This window comes from Malaya genurostris, chromosome 3, assembly GCF_030247185.1.
Source record: "Malaya genurostris strain Urasoe2022 chromosome 3, Malgen_1.1, whole genome shotgun sequence".
Lineage (NCBI taxonomy): Eukaryota > Metazoa > Arthropoda > Insecta > Diptera > Culicidae > Malaya > Malaya genurostris.
Window position 1 is genome coordinate 285,459,532 of NC_080572.1, and position 25,249 is coordinate 285,484,780.

Sequence of the window (25,249 nt, forward strand, 5' to 3'; positions counted from 1 at the left end):
CGATTCATGATTAAATTATAGACCAAACTGAACAATGACAAGTTTGACAATGACACAAGACACGATTCATACGTGATCTGACAAAAACAGTTTTTTGTCGTTCTCATATACTCTTCATTTTCTCAGATACAGCTGAGTCGATTTTCACAAACTTGGACTTAAAAAGTCTTTAATAAAAATAGACAACTTTTGTCCTTTGTTCGGATCTTACTTTCGGTTCTGGGTGAGATGTGTTTAAAATTTCAAACCTTCATTTAGAGCGAAAATGTAAAAAACGATGCATTCCTATTAACTTGGGTCAAAACTGCTACAAATGAAACAAATTATGCTAATGTATGCCTAAACAAACTTTTTTATTCATATTAAATATTCAAAGAAAAAAGTCTTTTTTGAAGAATCGCTTAATAGTACGGATGAAAACATGAATTAGAGAGCAAAAACTACCCCGGTAACCAATGCCACATACATACTAATGCCACATTATGAAACAAATAACCGCTAATTGAACTATCTTTGCGTTTCGTCTTATGTCGTTTTCGTTTTTAAATTGCACTACACCGGTGTAGCGAAAGCTGCACCTAAACCGTTCGTTTTTACCAATTGCACTACACTAGTGCTACACTTTTTCTGCACCGATACCACTGGTGTAGCACTCATCAAAAGTTTGGTGTAGCTCTGTGCAATGAAATCGTTTATTGTAGTCAATGGTTACTGTTTATGTTTTCGTCATTTTTGTTCGTTTATTCATGCCTCAGTGTAGCACTGCACCGGTGTAGTGCAAATTAAAAACGAAAACGCCATTAGACTCGTCAGCGCAGAGCAGTTCAAATTGAACTGCTTACTGCAAACTTAAACAGTTCAATTTGAACCGCTAAGCAGACGTAAAGTTATTGCTATTCGCAACACACTTGTAATAAGCACCGAAGTGCTAAGTCTTTCCTGACGTGCCGAACGATGCCCTAGCACAAAATAAGGTTAACCCCTAAATGACCATCTGAATCGGCCAGTATTAGTCGAAACTTGTTTTCGTTCGGCACGTCAGGAAAGACTTAGCACTTCGGTGCTTTTTACAAGTGTGTTGCAAATAGCAATAACTTCACGTCTGCTTAGCAGTTCAAATTGAACTGTTTAAGTTTGCAATAAGCAGTTCAATTTAAGCTGCTCTGCACTGACGAGTCCAGGACGAAACGTAAAGATAATGAAATCGGTTATGTGCCCTAGCACAAAATAAGGTTAACCCCTAAATGACGCTAATTGAAGTTTCACCTCACTTGAGTCTGAATTAAGGCCGACTTTGGCAAAATATATTGCTATTCATAAATAATACTTATTTATGGCTGGTGTGCATTCTAAAAGCTGAACTCTGACTGATTTACAACAGATGAGCTTTCAGATTGCAGATATTTAGCTATAAGCATTTTTGGTGTCAATAAAAGGCTACTTTAATGCCATTATTAAAGCTTACAGGTTACCTAGGTATAGCACCACTAGATGGATTAGAACAGTTTTTTTTTGTTATTTATAGTGCTAAGATTAGTTGAGCTTCGTCATCTGGTAGATATAGTTCATTTAGATTGGTTGATTGTCTAATTGATAATGCATTTGGATTTGATGGTATAAAGGATCGTTTGAAAACAGTTTTACTAAACGAATGAATCCCCACGAATATGAACTCTTTATACTTACGAATGGATTTCTCTTTGATCACAAAGCATGTTTAATCATTGCAACTAGAAATGTGTTCCCCTAAATGATCGATCCGTAGCCATCCCTTGTACAGCTCGTGATACAACACAAATTCGAGAGTGCATCATCCTGCTTCATTCAATCGAACGTCACACACGAACTTTCTTCACGTTTCTAACCAGCTTAGACTGCTTCCAGCATGATCTGTCGCAATATTTATAATAGGCGACTCATTTGAAGTAGTTGAAAGGCATTGGTAAATTTCAAACAAAATGTTAGATTTTAAACTTATAGTTTTTGTTCGTCAATCTCTAGGCAGCCGGTTGCCTAGTTAGTCCCAATCTGAGGTGCTACGATAATGATAAAATAAGACGATATTTAAGTTATTTGTCCTAATCGTTCCGTTTTCACAGTTCTAAAATCTACAAATTAATAATGATTCCGCAAGTTGTATTCACGGCATTATCGGAAATTGTTTTTTTTTCATCCATTTATTTGACACGACTCAAAATTGAAAAATTCAACCGAGCCAAAATACTGATAGTGAAACTGCTGAGTGAAGTGCGAATTTCGTTTGTTTGTTAACATCAACAGAACGGTCACACAGGTTCGTGGAGATTTCGTGCTGAACGAAAAAATTCTACCTAAAAAAAGCATATTCTTACAAGATTATAGCCAATTGCCGCAATTTTGATGAATTAAGTTTACCTTCTCACTGCTCTTTTCTTGCACTATCATGTACAGAATTTGCGAGGCGATGGTTAATCACTGCACATCGAAACAATCGTCGGGGTTTGAGGTGTAACATTTATTCGATGTTTATCATCATTATCCAAAGATAACCATGACTGGTCGAATTGATTTACGATCGCAAGAATCGTTTTTTACTTGACAGTAGAGAAATAAATTATTAACCTGTCAAGATGCAATTATTATTATTATTATAGTCATGGTACCACTAAAGTGTCTCCTGAGTAGTGAAAAGCTAGTAGAATCTGATCAAAAGTTTACAGTATTACAGTTGAATGATGGGATTCGTTTTTTTTTCGGGTACTCTTCTTTGTACAACATCGAGTTTATGGGCACATTTGTAAATAATATTTGAATATTTTTTGTCTGCATCTGCAAATCACTTGCTAAATCCAACATTTTTTTAATGGAATTTTAGAGCTATTTCGTTTTTTTTTGTTCCGGGTGTGCGTCAATTGTCTCCAGTAACATTGTGTTCTTGTCCAATAATAGTTTTTCGCTTAGGGAAAGGTATTAGTAGGGAAGCTATAACCTTGAGGTACAAAACGCATTTGGTTTGAGGTACATATCCCCACTTATACGGGTGCAATCTGGCCCGAATTTTGTGGATTTTTAGACTAGGGAGCTTATTAAAGTATCAATCTGTCAAAGTATCGCCAGAACCGACCGCTTGGAGTACCGCAAAAAAGTAGTGCGCCCAGATATTGAGTGAGTCGAGTTTTTATTGTGTTTCAATCATTAAATTGTATGCGTACGGTAGCTAGCGACCGTTTATTCATATATCAACTATTTGAAATAATGTACTGTCGTACGAATAAACGAGTACTCAAACGTTCAGAAAATAATAGATCAAAAAATAATGTTCTATGGTAGCTTGCCTAATTCTTTTAGCCATTTAAATCTCCAACTACGCGAAACCTATGGACAAGTCTGATGAGTCGTCATCCTTCCGTAATGTAGGCACAGCGTTTACTTTGTTTATCACCCTTCGTTTTCCCATGAGAACTGGTGGCTAGCGTGCTGTTAAGATATTCAGATCAGTGGCGTCTCGTCTTCATGTGCACCTCGTGCACTGCACTTGACAGGTTTGTGGAAATTAACTACATAACCACCCACCTCTAATTTATTCATAGATAATCTATTCTCTCGATCGTGTTTCCTGTTTGGGAAAACAGAACCGAAAAGAGAATAATGAGCGTTTTGGCCAACTGCTTGCTTGCTGATTTGAAATTTTAATAAAAAACATGCCAAATTATGAAATGGCCCAACGACTATTTTTCACAAAAGTCATTCTGAAAATTCAATTTTCGACCACTTTTTAAAGCATTACTTGAGGGCGTATTTCAGCAATGACACGTTGAATAATGGTTTCCAAAACATCAATCCTTGCTGGTTCATACACATAAACCAATGACTTCACGTATCCCATACAAAAAATAATCGAGTGGCGTCAAATCGATGGCTTGCGTCCAAAAGAGTGAAGTTGGTAATTGCGTTCTTTATGGTGGTCCCAGACGGACGATTATGTGCATAATAAAATTCACGAAGTGATCTATAAACAGTTTAACACTCATTTTGAAACTAAATTTTCACAATTTGGAAGTGTTGTTCTGGTGATAGCCTATTCATGATGATTTGCCAAACAATACTGAGGTAGAGACGTTACTTTACACTGTCAAAACAGCTTTCAGACAATAGAGTAATCCCTTTTGAAAAAACCTCCTGGAAATTCACCCGTTAAAGCCGAGTGGTAATGCTTAGGTATAGCACGGCTTCAAAATATCTCAAAGTCCAGAATTCGTTAATCGATCGTATCCTTAATCGAACTAGAAGTACGATTTTTTTGGACTTTGAACATGTAAAGTTTCCTAAGCCAACTTTATTGTACAAGATTCTTGCGAAAATTACGACAGTTACCAAAAAAAAACTTGTGCACTTTCCGCCGAGTTTGATCAGAGCTCACCGAAATTAAGGTGCCAGAGATTTGGAAAATGGGTAATCAAATTCGAAGATGTCTTTGCAGAAACCATTCAGCTCAGCAGAGTTGTATTGAAGTTTGTTATCATCCATAGCGTCGAATGGAAAAAAGCTACTTAATTTTGCGCAGGTTTAGCATGGGGGAAAGGTAGGTTTCAGTTGCAACGTCGAAGCAGCTTTGTTGATGAAGGTATTGATTCGAATCCGGCTTCTGGTTCCAGAAATACAGAGTTTTGATTGCTCAAATCTCAATTTTCTGTTTCTTAATGGATTTCTATTAGAGTTGAAGAAGTACTCGCCTTTTTGTAGAGCCGATAGGTTGATGAGCGCACAGCGAAGCTCGTAACGTGACAATTGGAGACTTACTTCCGAAACATCGATTTCTCAGGGATGATTTGAGGTTTGAAAACGAATAATTGTATACTAAAGGGTGATTTTTTAAGAGCTTGAGAACTTTTTTAAACAATAAAACGCATAAAATTTGCAAAATCTCATCGGTTCTTTATTTTAAACGTTAGATTGGTACATGACATTTACTTTTTGAAGATAATTTCATTTAAATGTTGACCGCGGCTGCGTCTTAGGTGGTCCATTCGGAAAATCCGCTTTTTTATCGACAAATTTTGTTCAGCGATGAGGCTCATTTCTGGTTGAATGGCTACGTAAATAAGCAAAATTGCCGCATTTGGAGTGAAGAGCAACCAGAAGCCGTTCAAGAACTGCCCATGCATCCCGAAAATTGCACTGTTTGGTGTGGTTTGTACGCTGGTGGAATCATTGGACCGTATTTTTTCAAAGATGCTGTTGGACGCAACGTTACAGTGAATGGCGATCGCTATCGTTCGATGCTAACAAACTTTTTGTTGCCAAAAATGGAAGAACTGAACTTGGTTGACATGTGGTTTCAACAAGATGGCGCTACATGCCACACAGCTCGCGATTCTATGGCCATTTTGAGGGAAAACTTCGGAGAACAATTCATCTCAAGAAATGGACCGGTAAGTTGGCCACCAAGATCATGCGATTTGACGCCTTTAGACTATTTTTTGTGGGGCTACGTCAAGTCTAAAGTCTACAGAAATAAGCCAGTAACTATTCCAGCTTTGGAAGACAACATTTCCGAAGAAATTCGGGCTATTCCGGCCGAAATGCTCGAAAAAGTGGCCCAAAATTGGACTTTCCGAATGGACCACCTAAGACGCAGCCGCGGTCAACATTTAAATGAAATTATCTTCAAAAAGTAAATGTCATGTACCAATCTAACGTTTAAAATAAAGAACCGATGAGATTTTGCAAATTTTATGCGTTTTATTGTTTAAAAAAGTTCTCAAGCTCTTAAAAAATCACCCTTTACTAGGTGGATCTTTCCGACCCATTGAGCCTTGTTTAAGGCACTCGTGCCGACTTCAGTCCATTGTCCGGTAATCATTCTTCTCTGTGGTGTATAACAATGGATCCAGCCAAACATGTATTCGAAATGCGCTTGCGTTCATCTTTTCATGTTTCAAGTAAGTATGTGCGGGATCTAGCGTTAGGATTTCCATCTGCAGAATCTGCGGTCATCCAGTACCATTTTATGTTTTACTATTGTGGTTTTTGTCGTGAATACGACTTACTTTACTATGGGGTGCCTTTTCAAAATTTACCCTCTGAGCTTTGGATCGTGAATATCTATCTAACGAATCAACATAATTTTTGCTACATGCCATCGGAAATATGATCTCAATTTTATGATAAAATTTTGAGTTGTGTGACATAATCTCAAATAATTCAAAATTAAACTTTTCTGAAATGTTTGGTATAAACGAGTATCAAAGAGGATAATTCATAAGGCGCGTTTGCCTTTCTCGTATTTTGAATAGATCAGTGATCTGTGAAAGAATTTATATAATCTAACTACCAATAGAATCGAAATTTTTCAACTTAAACGTGTATAGCAACAGCATTGAAATATTTCAATAGTACGTTATTGAAAAACCTATCTCATTTGACCCATGTCAACACCAGCCAATCAGAATGCGTTCTGAGAACGAGAACAAAATAACTGCTGAGTTCCACAATTTGGTCCTTCTGAAAGGCAGGAATGAATCCCTTACAGCATCCTGATAGTTTCTTTCAATGAAATACAAATCCGAAATGAAATAATCGACATTCAAATTCTATATGCTGCTATTTTTATAGCCGTTAGGACCGCCCATTAGTGAAAAAGCTACAAACGAAATCACGTAAAAAGAAACCTATTAACAAAATTTGGATCAGTTTGGATTCTATCGCCACTTCCAGGGTTGTTACGGTCGCGCGGTTTTCACGGATTTCGCGATTTTCGCGGATTTCGCGCGATTTTTTGGTCAGATTTTGATGCGATGGCGCGGATTTCGCGCGAATTGCAAGAAACATTATTTCAGACTTGTGAGAGATTTGATCGAGAATAAACGGTTTCTTACATATTTTTGAAGCTTGTGAGTTTTTCGAAACCCCAAAAAATTAAAGATGGGGAACGTTTCAGCAATCGAGCCAGCAGGTCGAACTGACCGAAATTGTGAATTTGATAAAACCAAATTTTACGAGGATGCGGCTCTAGCAAATATTTTCTTTAGTGGACAAAACTTCGATTTTATACTCTCCCATCTCGAGTTGTACATATCGCTATTTAAGCTTGGCTGTTACCAGGAATTACAAAAACTTTTCGATATATGTACTTGCGTTGTCCCATCCTAAAGCGGAAATCGAAAGAAGATTTTCGCACTTAAAGATATTGATGTCTGATGGAAGATATCGTCTCAGTGAAAACACATTCAATAATGCAAATAACTTTATTAATGGAATGCTATTTTTCGATAATATTATCACAAATTTTGTTTGTGATGAAAATCTCATTCTTAAAGCAAAATTCGCACGACAGGCGTACGAAGCGAAGTTGGACAAGAAAAGAAGCGGAGAAGAAAAAGTTAAAACGTTCATCTAGTTCTGGACCCGACAGGATTTCATCCGTGGTGATAAGAAATTGTTCTGAAAGTTTGTTGGTTCCACCATCCAACATTTCCAATTGGTCGTTGCGTTCTGGATTTTTTTTCTGAAATATGGAAGAAATCCCATGTGTTTCCGGTTCACAAAAGTTGACATGGTGTCTCTTCACACTTTTTGATATCTGAAATGGAAGGTGAATTTTGCATACTTTCTCAATTTCCAGAGCAAGAATTTCTATGGAAAAAGTATCAAAAAGTTCTTTACTAATTAAATATATAATTTACTGAGAGGTACCACGAGAATGCAATGTCGTTCACTGCATCAAAACCGTCGTCCGAACACGGGAAAGACAAACAAGCCTCAAGAGTTTTTCTCTTTGATACTCGTTGATACCAAACATTTTAGAAAACTATGATTTTGAGTTATTTGTGGTTATTTAGTGCTACTGAAAATTTTATCGCAATTTGCAATAATGATATTTTTTATAGCATGAAGAAAAAAATGTTACTGGGTTTAGTACAACAAGAGATATTCATGATTAAGTTCTATCTATTCTTGTTCAGTGTAAATTTAGAAAAGGCCCCCCATAGTAAAGTAAGTCGTATTTACGACAAAATGAGTAACAAGGGTATAGTATCTAACCATCATGGAATTGCTGCTTTCTGCGCTGTATCGAAGTTGTTTGAAATTATAATTCTGAATGTAATAACACATAGTTGCTCTGATTGCATATCTGAGACTCAGCATGGATTCATGTCAAAGCGTTCAACTTCCACAAATTTAGTAACCTAATCTTCCTTAATCATATGTTCTTTACAAGCACGTCTACAAGTAATTTTATAAACACCGATTTCTCTGCTGTGTTCGACAAAATCAATCATAACATAACGATCTACAAGTTGAATAGACTTGGATTAAATGGATCATATTTAAATTGGCTTCGATCATATCTAACTGGTCGTGAAATGATAGTGAAAATAAGAGACTGTACAACATCGCCAGTTACTGTAACCTCTGAAGTTCCTCAAGGAAGTCGCATTGGACCGTTTATATTTTTACTATATCTCAACGCTTTAAATTTTTCGATCAAGTGTATGAAACTATCGTTCGTCGATGACCTTCAAATATTTCATATGATCAAATCTGTAGCTGACTCAGAGTACCTTCAAGAACTGTTAGATAATTTAACTAATTGGTGTAAAATCAGCAAAATGGTTTTAAATACCTCAAAATGCTGCGTCATCTCTTTTAGTCGCAAAAAGTTTGTATTCAAGTTCGGCTATAATATTTCATAAACTGTCCTCGAACGCGCATCGTTTGTTAAGGACCTGGGTGTTCTTCTGAATTCCAAGTTAAATTTCAAAGAGCACATAGATTTTACTATTTTCAAAGCCATACTTCCATTTATCTCGTAATGTTATCAAGAAATCGTTCCTCATGTTATTGTCTCATTAGATTTAGTTGCTGTAGAAGCACTAGATTTAAAGAAGTGTATCATTTGGATGATTGTAATCTATTGATGTAAGAGATGACGAGGTTTTACGCCTGCCGGAGAGCAAGTTTGACAGAAACTAACTCCAGTGGGGTTTCCCTGCTCCAAATAAAAGAATAAAATATGAGGAGGAAAAGAAAGACATACAGAATAAAATCCGACAAAAGAAAAAAGGCGCTGCCTTAGAAAACGAAAGCTTAACAGGAAGCGATAAATTGTATTGAAACTGTCATTAGAAAGATTAAATTAGATCATCCTGATGTGGTCGAACTTAAAATTATTCTTTCCGAGAAGGAAAAGCTTACCGAGCAAGAAGATGTCGAAGCAAATAATTGTCTTTGCTGAAATCTGTTCAACTTCTTTCAAAATCACAAAACTGTAAGCAATTTAATTTTCACTGTTAGTTCTGCGGTAAGCATCACCTGCACCAAAAAAGGTTGTGTAAACGCTTCGCTCAAATATCGCGCGTTTTAGTTTTCAACTTCGCGCGGATTTCGGGCGTTATTGTTTTCGGCTTCGCGCGGATTTCGCGCGTTTTAATTTTGAGATTTTTCGTAACAACCCTGCACTTCGAGCAGATGTATTGTGTGTCGTTTGCAAAGCTAGTTTCGCTTCCGACAAGAGCGATTACAGATTACAGCTGCTAGGCGTTTGCATTGGTGAAAAACCAACGAAAAGAGGACAACGGTGGGGAGCATCACACAAAATCAGCCGTTCTAATGGCTCTAAAAGTTTTCTGAAGAACTATTAGGATTCCTTTTTCGCAAATCGAAGGTAAAAATCCTCAGTTTAGTGCAAATCTAGAACTGTTTGATCATATTTGTGCTCTTTTCACTGTGTGAAATTCACAGTAATCGAGATCAAGTGAAGCCTTTTTTGTTTTTGCGAAAAATGTGAAAAAAGAGGAATGCTTGCATAATTCATACAATTGATAAACTAATTGATATTCGGAAGTGTTAAGGAACATGTTAGTTGTTTTCGTATTCACGACATCCAGTGATGTCTCTGGCATTACCCACCCACCTTTTTTGTCTCGGTTTTAACCTCCAGTCAGTGGCAGTGGTATTTGGAACCATTATGAAAGTTTTAACACCACTATCTCACGGTTTAATATCAAGAATCAACAGCCCTATAACATTTTTTATTATGCGTGTATGTTTCTGGAGTGAAATCAAAATTCTTATTACTGCCTAAATTACAACAGATAAGCTTTTTCATTGTACTTTTAGCTTTTTAGTAGCAAGGAAAATCATTTTGCACCTTTTCGAAGGCCTGATGCTGATTGACTTTAAGACAGTACCTTCTACATCTCGTCGATCTCCTTACCCTCATTTAGAGGTTGTTTAATATGCTCCTTTTAAGAAGAAAACAGTATCCTTGAATTTGTGTAGCGTGCAACAAGTACAACTCTGAAACAATTTTCTGCACCCCACATGGGCAATTCCTCAACGATCGCGATCGTTACAGCCCGCCTACCGTCGAATGTCCCAGCGAGCACAAAATTTACCGCCAAGATGAGTCGGCAATTTCCACATAGCTTCCAATTTCAACCAAAACCAACGTCAAAATTCAACCTTGCGAAGGTAATTCATTGTTGATGGTGGCGATTCCTCAAACAGATGCAGCGGACCGTCGCATTCCATTCTGCTGCCATGATTCCATTCCATTATTCGGTGTGCCATTGGACTTTGCATCCGAGCCTACCGATGCCGATCCGTTGTTGTTGTTTTCGCTGTACGATGGAACTCACTACTATAAAACCACCATTTACCAATCCAACGGCGGCTACAAATAGCAATAGAACCGCAAGGCCGACCGACTGAGTAGTTTTTAATCAATTTGTAGTTTTTTTCTCCCTCCTCTGTGAAATTGGTTTCCCCGTGAGGGCGCCTGTCCGGAATAGCAAGTTTGAAGTAAATTGTTAACGGAGTCACAATCGAAGGCACTGCCGGTTCCAGTTAGGGATTTTCCCTGTATCTAATCTCTGTATGGATTATCTCTGGTGAACTCGAACAAAGCGCTCGTTGTCTTCTAGCCGGTCGTCGATAGCAACGTATCCGCCAGGTGTCGGTAGCTGTAGTCATGATGATGGTGGTGGTGGTGTTGGTGATGGTATTGGCAGTAGGCTCAATGAATGAAGGAGTTGAGATGTGGGCACGGAGAAAATTACGGTGCCTATTTCGTCGCTGATAGTTATAATAGGGGAAATTATCGGAGTACAATTTCGTTAACCAGGACGGGTAAACTGTTGTACTTCCCAATATCATAACCATATACAATTTTTTCTGCATCGAAAATTTCTACCGGTAGCAGCCGCGAACCGAGTTTCACAACCACGAAACAGGTTATATGCGCGCCGTAGAAAACTCCGAGCGATGCTGTGAGGTGAAGATAGATTTCAAGGCAACGCGAAGGAATGGAATTTCGCGCTCTCCGAACGCTGTTTAAGTACATAGCAGTAGCAACCGGGGCCGGCAGCAACAGGTAAGAAGTAGTGACGACTGCAGTGCAGCGACGATAATTACTGAACCGACGACTATACAACAACAACAACAACAACTCCAAATTTAGAAATAGCTCGTCACGTCACGAGATGGCCGTGGGGTATATGAAGGAACTCTCGTCTGTGCTGAATTTGTTTATAGCTGCCATGAATGAAATACCTGCGATTTCTCATATTGCATGCGATAGCGAGTGAAAGTATCGTTTCACGTCGTCGTCGTCGTTCGACAGCTCCGGTGATATGATTATGAATGGAAGTAGTTTTTTTTTGTGCAGGGAATTCGCATTTGTAATTAGGATCGTCCGATCGCATGCTCGTCTAGCTCAGCCAATGACGTCAATGGCTAGCTGAACATCCTTTCCTGCACATGCCGCCACACATTTGAACAGCATTTGAATCCCTAGGCCGATGCAAATATTGCTAAGTGGTTGCGTAAATGTCCAACAAATGCATTAGTTGTTTCAATATGGATTGCGATGAGATCACAGATGTTGAAGCAGAAGAAGAGGGAGTGTTTATTTCTCTCTGTTTTCTGTAAATGCAGTTAAGAATACCCATCATTTAAACTAACATGTCCTTTCCATAACAAATCCATCTATTTTTAAAAGACCTTCTGCTAACGAAATGGGATGACTGTGCGATACCGCAGCGTTTTTTCCATGTGTCTGGTTTTTCCCCATCTCAAACATGGGCCCACGGATTGACAGCGAAGGATGAACGTTGTTTCGCGTACGTGACTTGAGTTTTAAGATAGCTAGTAAAATCAATGAGCACCTGATGATGACAACCAAGTAGAAGTGTCATCACAGTTCAAACGGTGGCCACTAATAGTTCCACTGTCGGTGCCAGATGAGATTCGTTTAGTTCGATTATAACGTATAGTACTACTTACCCAACTGATGGGTCTGAGGATCGCCGATGTAAATCCGATAGAAAATCTGATACGAATCGGCACTTTGCCGGCGGGAAAGTTTGTATGCAGGCGTAGAACGCGTAACCGAAAGTAACGATTTCAACAATAGTCCCATGCGATTGTAGATCGCATGTGTTGCCCGTAACTGCGATTCACACTGGTCTTTCTGTACACTGAGAGACCAAACTTCCAGAATCATATTATCTCCCTCGACCGTTTGGAGGGAGATTTCTACACACAACGGGAGCCGCGTAACGATCGATTCATGCTGGTTCACGTCGAGCACTTTTTTCGTCTCCTTCAGAACGTCCGACTGATCGTCAATGGCGATGTTGAACTGCAAAACAGAAAAAAAAACAAAAAATCGATATTAGATTTCAATTTCAATATGTGCTCTATCGGTACCACGTTTTTTTCTCTTTCTCTAAAGCCAAACAAATGAACTGCGGAAAAGTGTGTTAGTAGAAAGTATATCGATTTTCCACAGACGTTGACCACCGAACAAATGTGCCGTTCAGGACACGAACAGCGTGAAATGGGTGGTGAAATTCTCCTACTCATACAAGAAACTGGCACATCGTACTTTGAAACTGTTACCTTATTTGCCATTGGACCGACATGGAAGACAGTTTGGTATTGAACTAGACCTTGACTTTGCGGGTGGGCTAGTAATTTTCAATAAGCTATATAATTACTTCGTCGATGTCAAAGTGCAGGGTGTTGCACTGTTATGGAATTTCTGTATTTACACATAATCAGTATCATTATTCTTTATTGATCGTAGGATGAAAGAACGAATCCTTTGCTTGAGACAACCGGGAGATTAACTGATAAGACTACAATGGAAACTTTTTACCATCCAACATCGGGTTTCGTTATCAGGTTTCAAATAGGCAGATAAGTGGCGTGTGGTTCCCTGCAAAAAAAAATAAAACTGCCAAGCTGGAAAGAGTTTACTTTGAAGCACATTGATGGAAGCTGTTGCATTGCTTCGTGCACCAAGTAACGGTTGAAGTGTTTTACTACAACTTTATGACATCGTTCAATTGTTTTCATCCTACGGATACACACGTACACAGTAAGGGATTACGTAAGCTAGAGTAAATGCTACACGTGTTTCCACTTTCATAACGTATTGAAGCACAACTTAAAACAGAATGATTACTTTTTAGTTCATTGAAATAATGACTGTATCAAGTAAGAGCCACAATTGCCTAGTAGAAAGCTGGTAAGCTGAGTCATTTAGAACTGATAGATTTTAAACCACCCACCATCCGCCGAATATCTACAAAAAAAACGGTGCAAAATTGTGAACTCAAATTAGAAATCTATCTGAATCTTAATCTAAAGCTTGAATCACTGCATATCTAAACACACTATTTATTTTCTTGTAACGTTCCTATTTATCGGATCTCGAATATTTGAACCGAAGTTTGTTCTGAAATAATTCTTCTTTAAGTGCTAAAAATTCCTTTTTTTGTCACAGAAGATTAATTTTGGACATCCACTTTGAAAAATTACAAAAGCGACCAGATCTTTCGGTACGAATTAGGGAGTGTATCGAAAATAAGCTATCCACATACATTTGTGTTGGACGCATGTATTTATGATGGTTTTTTTATGCTCAGATCACAGCATGCTGTGCTTTTGACTGTCAGTTTTCGTTTGTTTACTTGTTTATGCGGTTGAAATTCCACGTTTTCAAAATGTCGCATATAGAAAAGGAAGTGAAAATTAAGGTTCTGGACTCATGGCTAAGTGAGAAGGGTATTACTATGCGAAAATTGGCGAAGCGATTTGGAATTCATCATGCCAGTGTTAAAACTATCATTACTAAGTTTGGGGAACACTATTCTTTGGATGAGCTACCAGGAAGAGGCAGAAAACCCGGTTCTTCCAACCGAAACTGGACCGGAAAGTGGTATCTCTAATCATGAAGAACAAATCAATGTCAATACGTGATTTGGCCAAAAAAGCAGGAACGAGTGCCGGAATGATCCAGCGTATCAAGAGACGAAATTACCTGAAGACCTACAAGAGGCAGAAAATCTCGAAATAAAGTGTAGAACAGAAGGAGAGAGCAGTAACAAGGGCCCGTAAATTGTATTCGCGTCTTTTGCAGAGTCCGGATGCATGCGTTTTGATGAACGATGAGACTTATGTAAAGGAGGACTCAAAACCCCTTCCAGGTCCACAATACTTTACTGTCGTCGTTGGTGAGGATATCAGCGATGCGGACAGGTCGATTCAAGTGGAGAAATTCGGTCGAAAGGTACTGGTATGGCAAGCAATATGGTCCTGTGGTTTGAAGTCAACCATTTTTTACACTACCGGAACTATAAATGAAGAAATCTATCGATCTGAGTGTCTCCAGAAGGCATTGCTGCCTTCATCTAAGAAGCATATTACACTTCCACTGTTTTGGCCGGATTAAGGGTCGTGGAGAGGGTCTTCAAGAAGACTGGTGAGGCAGCTGGGAACATGTAGGAGTTCAAAAAAAATTTGGGCTCAAACCGCCAAAAAAATGCGATGCAACAAAAGTTCGAAAATTCGTGAAGGAATAACTTAAATTGTATCCGGTTTTCATTATGCTCCCGTTTAACCTCGGACAATAAAGGATCAATTTTTAGTTTGAATAAAATATCGTTTTTTATCATAATTTGAAATAAAAATTTGTGGATAGCTTTCGTGCATACTTCCAAGCACCGGCGGCTAACACCCGCAAACTCGCAAGTTGTATCGCCAATGTTTGACGAAGTTTTCTTGCGTGATAATGGACGACGGATCTTATGTGCTGAAAAACTTTAAGCAACTTCCCGGGATGTTTTTCTATGCTACCATGCAACGGAACAGCTTAGAAGAGCATTTCAGAACGAAGAAAAAGATCGAGTTTCCCAAAAAAAAGGTTTTGTTTTTCAGGCAATATGCAGCTGTGGTCTAGCAAACCAAAACTTCATCACTGAAATACCATTCCTACGCAACCATGATACTTCTTCGGAATTTTGGTCTGATTTGGCATCTTATCACTAAGCCAAATATGTTTGGTAATGGTATAAAGCGAGTGGAGTCCAAATTGTACCGCATGAGACGAATCCACCTAACTACCCGTATTGGCGACCTATCGAAGGGTATTGGGCTCTCGTGAGAAGAGAATTTCCTCAATATAAAAAATGAACTACTACATGGAAAGCACATGAATAGCTTCGAACCGTGTATATTTTTGTTGAGAACAAACCTCTACATCAGTGATTCCCAAACTGGTCCCTACAGTCCACTAGTGGACATTAGCTCATTTTCAGTGGGTAGTAAACTCAAAATTGTTAACAGGTGTGCAATGAGTTGCAAACAGTGAGCTTCGATGATTATCTTTCTGAGAAAGACTCTCAGTAAAATGTATTCATGACAAATAATATATGGGTAATACACAATAGTACGGAATCCTGGTCTGGAATTCAGATCTTGGCCTAGAATCCATGTAAAAAATCCAGGTCCAGGTTCAGAATCCAAATGAAGAATTTTGTATCAGGATCAGAATACAGAATCAGGATCCAAGGTCAGAATTCAGGTCCAGAGCTCAGATCCAGATCATGCCAGGTCCTTAATCATGCTTTAAAATGTTGGCCCACAATCCAAGTTCGGAGTTATGTTTCTGAATCCAGCTTCAGGTTCAGAATCCAAAATCAGGATCAAGTTCCAGGTTCATGATTCTGGTGCATTCCCAGTATCTCTGGCGAAATTTATTGAGTAAAATTCTTGTTTGGAATCCTGAATCCAGCTCCAGATTTAGACCCGAAACCTTCATCGAGAGTTCAAGGCAAAAAAGTAGGTTCAGGTCTAGAATCCAAATCCATGCTCAGTATCCAAGTGTAGATTTCTGCCTCAGGCTCAGAAACTCTGTCAGAATTCTGGTTCAAAAACCATGTCCAGATTCAGTTTTCAGACCCAAAAACCTTGTCGGATATCCAACTGCAGGGTCCTGGTTCAGAATCCTGGTCTAGGTTTAGAAGCTCTGTCAATAATTTAGGTTCAAGTTTAGAATTGAGAAATCCCAGAGAACTCAGGTCCAGAATCCAATTCAGGCTCACAGTTCAAGTGCAAAATAGGTTCAAAGTTTAGTTTCGGAAACTCTGTCAGAAGTTCAAAAAACAGAATTCTGACACAGAATCCAGGTCCAGAATCTAGGTTAAGGTTCCTGTCAGGAGTTCAGATTCACAATCTAACTCCAGGTTTAGAACCCGGATCCATATTCCGAATATAAGTACTGAATTCTGCTTCAAGTTCAGAATCCATATTCGGATATAGAATTTCTTTCAAGAATCCAGGTTCAGATTCAGTATCCTGATCCAGCAACCTTGTTCGATAGTTCAGTATTCTAATCCAATGTTCAGGACCAGAATCCAAATCTAGGTATCGCTTAGTTATTACTGGGTGAGAGGACTTGGGAGTTTTTCTAACAATTATAGAACCAAATACTAACATATGTAATAAACACAGTCGTGCAGATCTTGATCACCAAAACTTATTTTTTGTCGTAATTTCCCCTGTGGATACTGATAAAGAATTCTTTATTTAGAATCTGGATCTGAACCTGGATTCTGTACATGGATTCTGAGCCAAGATCTGAATTCCATACCAGAATTCTGAACTACAATTGAAACTTAGAACCTGGACTTGAATTGAGTAACCTGACCTAACCTCTGAACATGAATTTGTGATCTGAGTGCAGAACCTGTATTCTGAACCTAAAATCGGGACTTCGATTTTGGAGTGGAATTCTTAGTCTGTATCGGAATTCTGGAACGGAATGCTGAACCTCAATTCTGGATCTATAGATATAAATTCTAAAATTGGACTCAGATTCTGGACCAACATTCTTGACAGAGATTTATTTACCTGAACCTGAATTCTGCATCTGGATTCTGGAATTTAATTTGTAACCTGGACTTGGGCTCAGGTTGTAGCAAGAGTTCTGACCCCGGATCAGCTCTTGACAGAGTTTTTGAACCTGAAGCTTGACTCTTCACCTGAATTCTAGACTTGAATTCTGGACCTAGTTTCAGAACAAGGACCTGGATTCTTGAGCGAAAATCAGGATCCGAATTCTAGGCCTGCATTTTGGACCTGGGTCATGTAGACCTGAACTCGTGACAGGAATACATAGGTTTTCTTGTGTTCTGGACATGAATTCTGATCCCAGGCCAAGATTCTGGGTCTGAATTCCTGACAGAAATTTTGGATCTAAACCTAAATTCTGAACCATGAACATGAATCTGAACTCTGGATCTGATCTCAGGATTCTGAACAAGATTTTGGACTCGAATTTTGAAAATCATTCTGACCTTCTGGATTCAATATAATAATAATCTATATATATAAAAATGCAGAGATCATTCTTTGTAATCGCATCACGTAAGAACGGATGGACGGATTGAGATGCTTTTTTTTGTTTGATCAGTTTTTACCCCCACCGGGTTCGTACATCAAAAAAATTAGGAAAACTTACCGGAAAAGTGGGAAAAACCAATAAAGTTATTTTGTATGGACAATGGAATTTTCCACTGCAAAAGTCGCCAATGATAGCTAGATCTACAATTGATGTTTGGCGCGCAAGGAGATGCTCAGTATTTCGCCGTTGAAGAAAAGAATACTAGATCTTTGGAAAATCGTTTGGCGCGCAACGAGTAGATTTGGGTGGAGATTTTACATGCATGATTGATTCGTCATTTGGAAACATGTGCTTAATAGGGTATCAAAATCATTACTTGCCAAATGACTGTTTTAGCTATACCGTAAACAGAAGCACAAGTTCTAATGTCATTTACCAGTAGATGTAGTTAGATGAATTATGTTGGCCATCGTGGCCGTGAGTTGAACAAATCAAATGTACGATTTTTTTACGATTTTTTTACGTTTCAATGATAGGATTCTGCTGTTGAAATAATGAGTTCAGATGAAAATATTTATGGTATTCATGACATTTGTAAGCTGCTTAAGCCAAATCATTTCATTTTCCGAATTTTGGATTACTTGACGAATTACCATATGCGAATCGTGAATATACATATATGTTTGATAATATGGTGCCCAAACAACAACAGCATACTCGCGAACTAGTTAGAAAATACATCGCTCCAGTTAGAAAATACATCCAACTGTGACTGCAAGAAGTTTGAGTCTTTCAGATATTTGATGAGATGAAACAGTTTGAAATCGTCGGCGAATGATAGCTTCATGCATTGAAATGCGAAATTCAGATCATTTAGATATAGCAGAAATATGAATGGTCCTAGATGGCTTCCCTGAGGAACGCCAGAGCTCACGATGAATGATGGAGTAACGCAGTCGCCAATTCTCACGGTCATACTACGACCAGTCAGATATGATTCAATCCAATCCATCATCCCACATGTCAAATCTTTAGTTTGAGAGAGATCTACAATCTCTGTCCAATACACTGACTCGAAGGATGAGATGGCAAACGGTGCATTTGTTTAGTTTTTGCGTAACAAAAGCATTGAACATATCCACAATAATTCTTGATGATATTTCTTCTTCGGGACGAAGTTATTGTGTTGGATAGAATTTGTCGTAATTCGTTAATTGTAAGCCAAGTAATCAGTAAAATAATGGAAAGAAACATTTGGGAACTCTGCTGTTCGAAAACACAAATTTAAAAAAATAATTTCAGGCGAGACGAAGTTCGACGGGTCAGCTAGTAATAACATAATAATGGATTTTTGCAACTGATAGATTGGAATGGAAATGTTTTTCGCAATTATATATTACCCACATGCCTATATAAATTTATCATGAATACATTTTACTCAGGGCATTTCTCAGAAAGATTTTTTAAGTATCAAATCCCACTGTTTGTGACTCATTGCCCACCTGTTAACAATTTTACTACCCACTGAAAATGAACTAATGCTCACTAGTGGGCTGTAGAGACCAGTTTGGGAATCACTGATATAGGGGAATACACACCGCATGAAAAATCGCATAATTTTGAAAATTCACATTCAAATAACCGCTAAGCTAAGGAAATTTTTTTCTTACTTAGAAATTCATGAAGCATATAGATCGCGACGTTTCGTGCATTTCTAAGACGAAACAAAAAAAATCGCTTAACCATGAACATTCGCATAAAAACAGAAAATTTCGCTAAATTCTGAAAAAAAAAGAAAAAATTTCGCTAAATTCTGAAAATTCGAATAAAAAACGCATAACTTTGAAAATTCGCACAAAAACCCGAATAAGAAAACCGCATGAAAGAGTGTATAGGAAAATTTCCAAGAAACTTTTGCCTAGTTTTGTTTTTCTTTACAGAATGCATAGTTATTCACAGTGACTCGAAATATTACAATTTTAGCTATTCTATTCTTCCCAGCATACTCCGGAATGGTGAAATCATTTACAATTATTTAGAATAGTTTAGTAGTTGAGCGTTATAGTAGAACGTTTTATGAGGCAAATATTTTATCCATTCATTCAGAGTAATTCAAATATCAGTAGACAAAGATTCATCTCAGCTCAATTGAAATAGAACTTTGCTATCGAGATATATCTCAACTACCCCAATCAATTGATTAATTAGTAAAATGAAAGACGTATTCCGCAAACCGGAAAACATAAACAACCTTTCGGAGCACATTTTGTTTACGGAATCCAGCAGCTTCAACATCCAACTGTAAATGTTATTATTTGCTGCGTACGAATGCCTCCCCCGCCCATCCACAACCAACCGAAGCAGTCGTCTGTCGAGGAGATCGCGTGCGGTTTGATTGTTTCTGAATGAGACAGAATTGATTTGTTTATGGTTTTCGCTTGAAGTTGTTGTTTTTTCTCCCCTAACTGGGAGACGATATTCGGACACAGTGCACGAGTCTGACCGACAACGGGCCAGTTCAAGGGCATTCGATAAGGACGACAAACGTGATTTTTTCGGGATGGCATTTGTTGTTCAAGAAAGTTACCAAGCGGAACTAACTTTTTGCTAGCTAGCAACTAACGATCGGTAATGGAAAACAGAAACTAACTATTGCATAGAAATCGTGCCGATTTTTTGTTGTTCTGATCTCGCGGATGCAAAACACCCGGCTGCAGTGAGCTGGAAATTCCAAGCAACATTTTTATAGACGGGGCATCGACGGGTGGTCGGCTTCTCCGCCAAGCCGAGAACCAGTTTGATGCAGTGAGCGTTCTTAAATCAGGCGGGGGAAAAAATAAAGTACACCATCCGCAGGGGTTCCGATCTGTCAAGGCTGCCTGCCTGACTTAGAGAACAACGTTCGACAATATTTGCACTGCTGGTGCTGTGATAAAACCCAACACACAAACAAGCAGCTGCACAGCACAATAAAACGTACGTTTGTTTACATCCAGACAGTGACTGGATCGGAATACGCGATAACGCTTTCAACTGCAAGCCCGTTTCAAGTCACAGTCACAGCTTAAATGGAGATCTTTTACTTTCTAGTTACTTGAATAAAAAAAAAACACGGAGATGATGAATATTGTTTTGCAACTAACACATCGTTGCCACAAGCCAAGCATGGAACTGTGAAGGACATTTACTCGTAAGATGCAGGCTAGAAAGCAAACAACAGAAGAATGAAACAAAAGTGGGAGCAAAGATCAACCAAAGATGTTTTTAGATATGGAAATATAAACTTTGTACTAAGTAAAGTTAGCGGATGACGCCACTTTTTCAATTACTCGTCATTTGAGATATCAACCATTTACACCGAGAAAGTCGAAAGTCTGCACCCTAAACTGTTTCAGACTGTGGCCCCCTTGTCTCCGTAGCAGAAATGAATACTCTGTGATTACTAAATTTATTGCACTATCGTGGGATAAGGAATGCCAAATTCGTTAAAACCCATTGTGTTTTTTTTCTACCATGTCAAGCTTTATAGGAAATTTTACAAAGACTGCTTCTACACCACGAATGGGGAGGAACGAGGAGTGAAAAATGAATGAATGGAACAACTTCTTCCAGTCGTCCACCAACGGATGTGGGTTGGATTGGAGTTTGAGCCACAAGGTAACAGCGTAGGAATGGACACCCCGGTGGGCGAAGGCTTAATGTGCAGCTCCGGGAGCAAAATAGCACTCCATTTATGGTAAGCCGGTCGGATTTAGAGTGAATTCTATTGCCTCTTTCGAGATGAAAATATTGAGGTGGCGTCACACTTACAATGGCTTTGTGAGGAAAGACGTTGTTGGCACTCTGCGTGCGTGGGTTGATTGTGAAACACAGAAATCGGTAGGTTAAATTCAGTCAACTTAAAGGGAATCTTTATCTTTCACTTCTAACATTATAAACATATTCTACCAAAAGCATTCGCGCTTTAAACTCCAATTGTAAAATAAATGTTTGTTTAGCAGGATTTTGCAAGCATAATAATGGATCACTTGTTCCTTAATGAACAGAATAAATTATTCATAATTTCAAATGTTCATTCATAGTTAAAGTAAGTAATTTTCGTTCCAACATATCAGATCTGAACTTTTTTTTATTTTTGTTATTTGTTATTAATTTTTTTTGCTACTAACGAGATCAGAATGACAAATTGTTATGACCTAATAATCGGGGTCTTTTCTCTTCGATTGTTACCAGTAACAGTTCAGCTGAAAAGTTCGTATCGTTTCTATGAGAGGGCGCCACTAGAATTAAATCCATACCATTTTCAGTTAGTACCAAACTTCAAAAGATACGTGTATAAATTTGACAGCTGTCTGATTATAAGTTTGTGAGATATTGCATTTTGAGTGTAGCTACTTTTGTTATTGTGAAAAAAATGAAAAAAAGGAATTTCGTGTGTGAAGTGGGAATTTCGGAGTGAAGTGATGGAACCATGTTTCGTCCATTGTTATATATCGACGAAAAAAATCGGTTTTATTTCGATATAACAGCTCCAAACACTGCTCAGAATCATCAATTCGTTGTTGTTTTTGAGCGATTGTGAGCTCACGCGGCACCCATTTTGCACAAAGCTTTCTCATATCCAAATATTCGTGAATAATATGTCCAACACGTTCCTTTGATATCTTTAGGGTGTCAGCTATCTCGATCAACTTCACTTTACGGTCATTGAAAATCATTTTGTGGATTTTTTTCACGTTTTCATCGGTAACAGCCTCTTTTGGACGTCCACTGCGTTCATCGTCTTCGGTGCTCATATGACCAGTACGAAATTTTGCAAACCACTTACGAATTGTTGCTTCGAATTCCAGACTTCCCGGTGCAGAGTCTGGATAACACTCATAAAGCCATTTTTTGGTATCGGCGGCACTTTTTTTCATGAAAAAGTAGTGTTTCATCAACGTTTTTTTGTTCTAATTTTTTTGTGAAACGATCTATGAAAAGTTGTTTTCAGAAGAGTTGTTGAAATAAATATTGCGCATAATTTTGCTGAGTAAAGCTTTTTCATATGAGTAAAAAGTTATGATTGTTTTTTCATCAAAAACTAGTCAACCTTCAAATATCAAAATTCATTAGATGCCAGATCGATAAAAATGTACCCTATGCGGCTACTGAAAGTTCATAATATAATTAAACATTTAAGAGAAAATGGGGAGGGTGTTTTTCTTTTAACTTATTTAAATTAGTCTTAAAAATACCTTGAAAAAACTCAAAAACATTGCATAACTCTTAAACGCCTCAACGTATCAACATACTTCCTTCAGCAAAATAATAGTATCAAGTTAGCCCTACAAGTGTTCCATACACTGTCCATTCGAGAAATGAGACACACAAAAACTACAGACTACTAGATTTTCTGCTGAACAATTTTAATTAATTTATTACCAAAATAACTGATTCAATTGATTTTGATTCCGTTATCGTAATGATCGTATCGTTAACATTCAGAATAAAACATAAGACAACAGTTGATTACGGTTTGGTATGTATTGAATAAATTAAGCAATGAATTATTCTAATTATTATCTAAAACTAAACATTTTGCTTGTTCTGGTAAGTCTTCTGAACTTCTCCTATTTTGTTTGTTCGACAATGCCAAGATAGGGTCTGAAGATAACAGCAGCCTTTTAAAAACATCTTCAATGTTCGCGATTGTGCTGAATTTTTTAGCATGGTGCTCTCTGAAGTTCCGGATACTTTTATTTCGAGTCTCCTGAGCTTCTTCACTAAGCATACCAATAGGTAAAATTGCGTGTCTAATTATCGTGGCTCCATGTATCAACAATTTATGAGCAGTTGGTGATATTGGATACCAGCCATACAACGATACATACAACGCTCGTATTTTCTCAGTGTAACTTTGGAATTCGTCGACGTTTATTTTATCGGCTATTGATTACACTGAGAACAACGTGAAATCCTTCCAACAGTGTTTCATCAAGGCCTGTTATATCTGCTGTTTCTTTCCACTTCTTGAAAAATTACCGGGCCGTGTTTCCGTCGTTGGAATTACCTCCTGATGGCAATGGCTCACCGATACGTAGGCCCAAATGTTCTCTAAACGCAGTTTTTATATTTGTATCCCTTCCCTTCACGGTCTTGTTCAGTTTGCTAACACGCCAGGTGGGGGTTTTCATACGCAATTCTTAAATAATATACTGTAAAATGTCCTTATTACTTTTACCAGCAATCATTAAATCCGTTAGCTTTTTGTAAGACAAAGCACTTCCTGAAACCCAAGTAAATCATTAGTTTGTTAAAATGAGTAGATTGTTTTTATTCTAATCAAAACTAATTGTGCGTCGTTTTCCGGTTGTCACAGGCTATTCGGTACACAAGTGGATGAGAAAAAAGGCGTCTCGGTACGATTTGGATAAAAATATTTGCGTTTCACTAACTTGCACCAGCTTGTTTGAGCTTTGGTTGTCAAGATAATGAAAATTTCTGTTGATATATTTAACATGGCCTCTACTTCATAATAACCATATTACACAGTGTCTCTGTTGCTTAAGCTCAACTGAATCAGTTATTTTGGTAATAAATTAATTAAAATTGTTCAGCAAAAAATCTATTTTCGGCTGTAGTTTTTGTGTGTCTCATTTCTCGAATGGACAATGTAAGGAACACTTGTAGGGCTAACTTGATACTATTATTTTGCTGAAGGAAGTATGTTAATACGTTAAGGTGTTTTAGAGTTATGCAATGGTTTTGAGTTTTTTCAAGGTATTTCAAAGACTAATTTAAATAAGTTAAAAGAAAAACACCCTCCCAATTTTCTCTTAAATGTTTACTTATATTATGAACTTTCAGTAGCCGCATAGGATACATTTTTATCGATCTGGCATCTAATGAATTTTGATATTTGAAGGTTGACTAGTTTTTGATGAAAAAACAATCACAACTTTTTACTGGTAGCTCATATGAAAAAGCTTTACTCAGCAAAATTATGCGCAATATTTATTTCAACAACTCTTCTGAAGACAACTGAAGACAACGTTTCACAAAAAAGTTAGAACAAAAAAATCGATTTTTTGGGAGCCACCCTACTCTTACCCGGGACAATTGATATAACTCGGTCAAATGAAAAGCTAGAAAGGTGCTTTTTTCAGCAAAGTTGCTCAAAATAAAATTTCTTACAACTTTACCGTACAATAAAATCATTTTTGAGCTCAATTATGAAAGTTAGATTTCAGATTTCAATCTAAATAAGGACCACCCTAGTAATATTTTATATCAAAATTTGATAACAAACAACTTTTGTGAAGACACCAACTACAAAAAAACTAATATTTAATAGTGAAAATATTTTTGTCACGCTAATTTCCCGTTTCAAACCATAGTGCATTCGAATCAGTTCGTTCAGTACGCAAAATGTCTGTGTGTGATTGTGTGTATGTAACAGAAATGTGCACTCGATTTTCTCGGAAATAGCTGGACCGATTCACTTAGACTTAGATTCAAATGAAAGGTCTCTTGGTTCCATAGGTTGCCATTGAATTTTACCCGGATCGAACATCCGGTTCGGGAGTAACGAGG

General features: G+C 37.8%; 1 protein-coding gene across 2 annotated transcripts in view; it reads right to left on the minus strand.

The window, feature by feature from the left end:
- The window catches only part of LOC131439212 (autophagy-related protein 13 homolog), a 103,591-nt gene that overhangs the window by 48,049 nt on the left and 30,293 nt on the right, over positions 1-25,249 (minus strand). For both annotated transcript variants that reach the window (XM_058609966.1, XM_058609967.1), the window contains one exon: positions 12,268-12,625. In XM_058609966.1, coding sequence (XP_058465949.1) covers positions 12,268-12,625 — 358 coding nt within the window. The remainder of the gene's footprint in view (positions 1-12,267; positions 12,626-25,249) is intronic.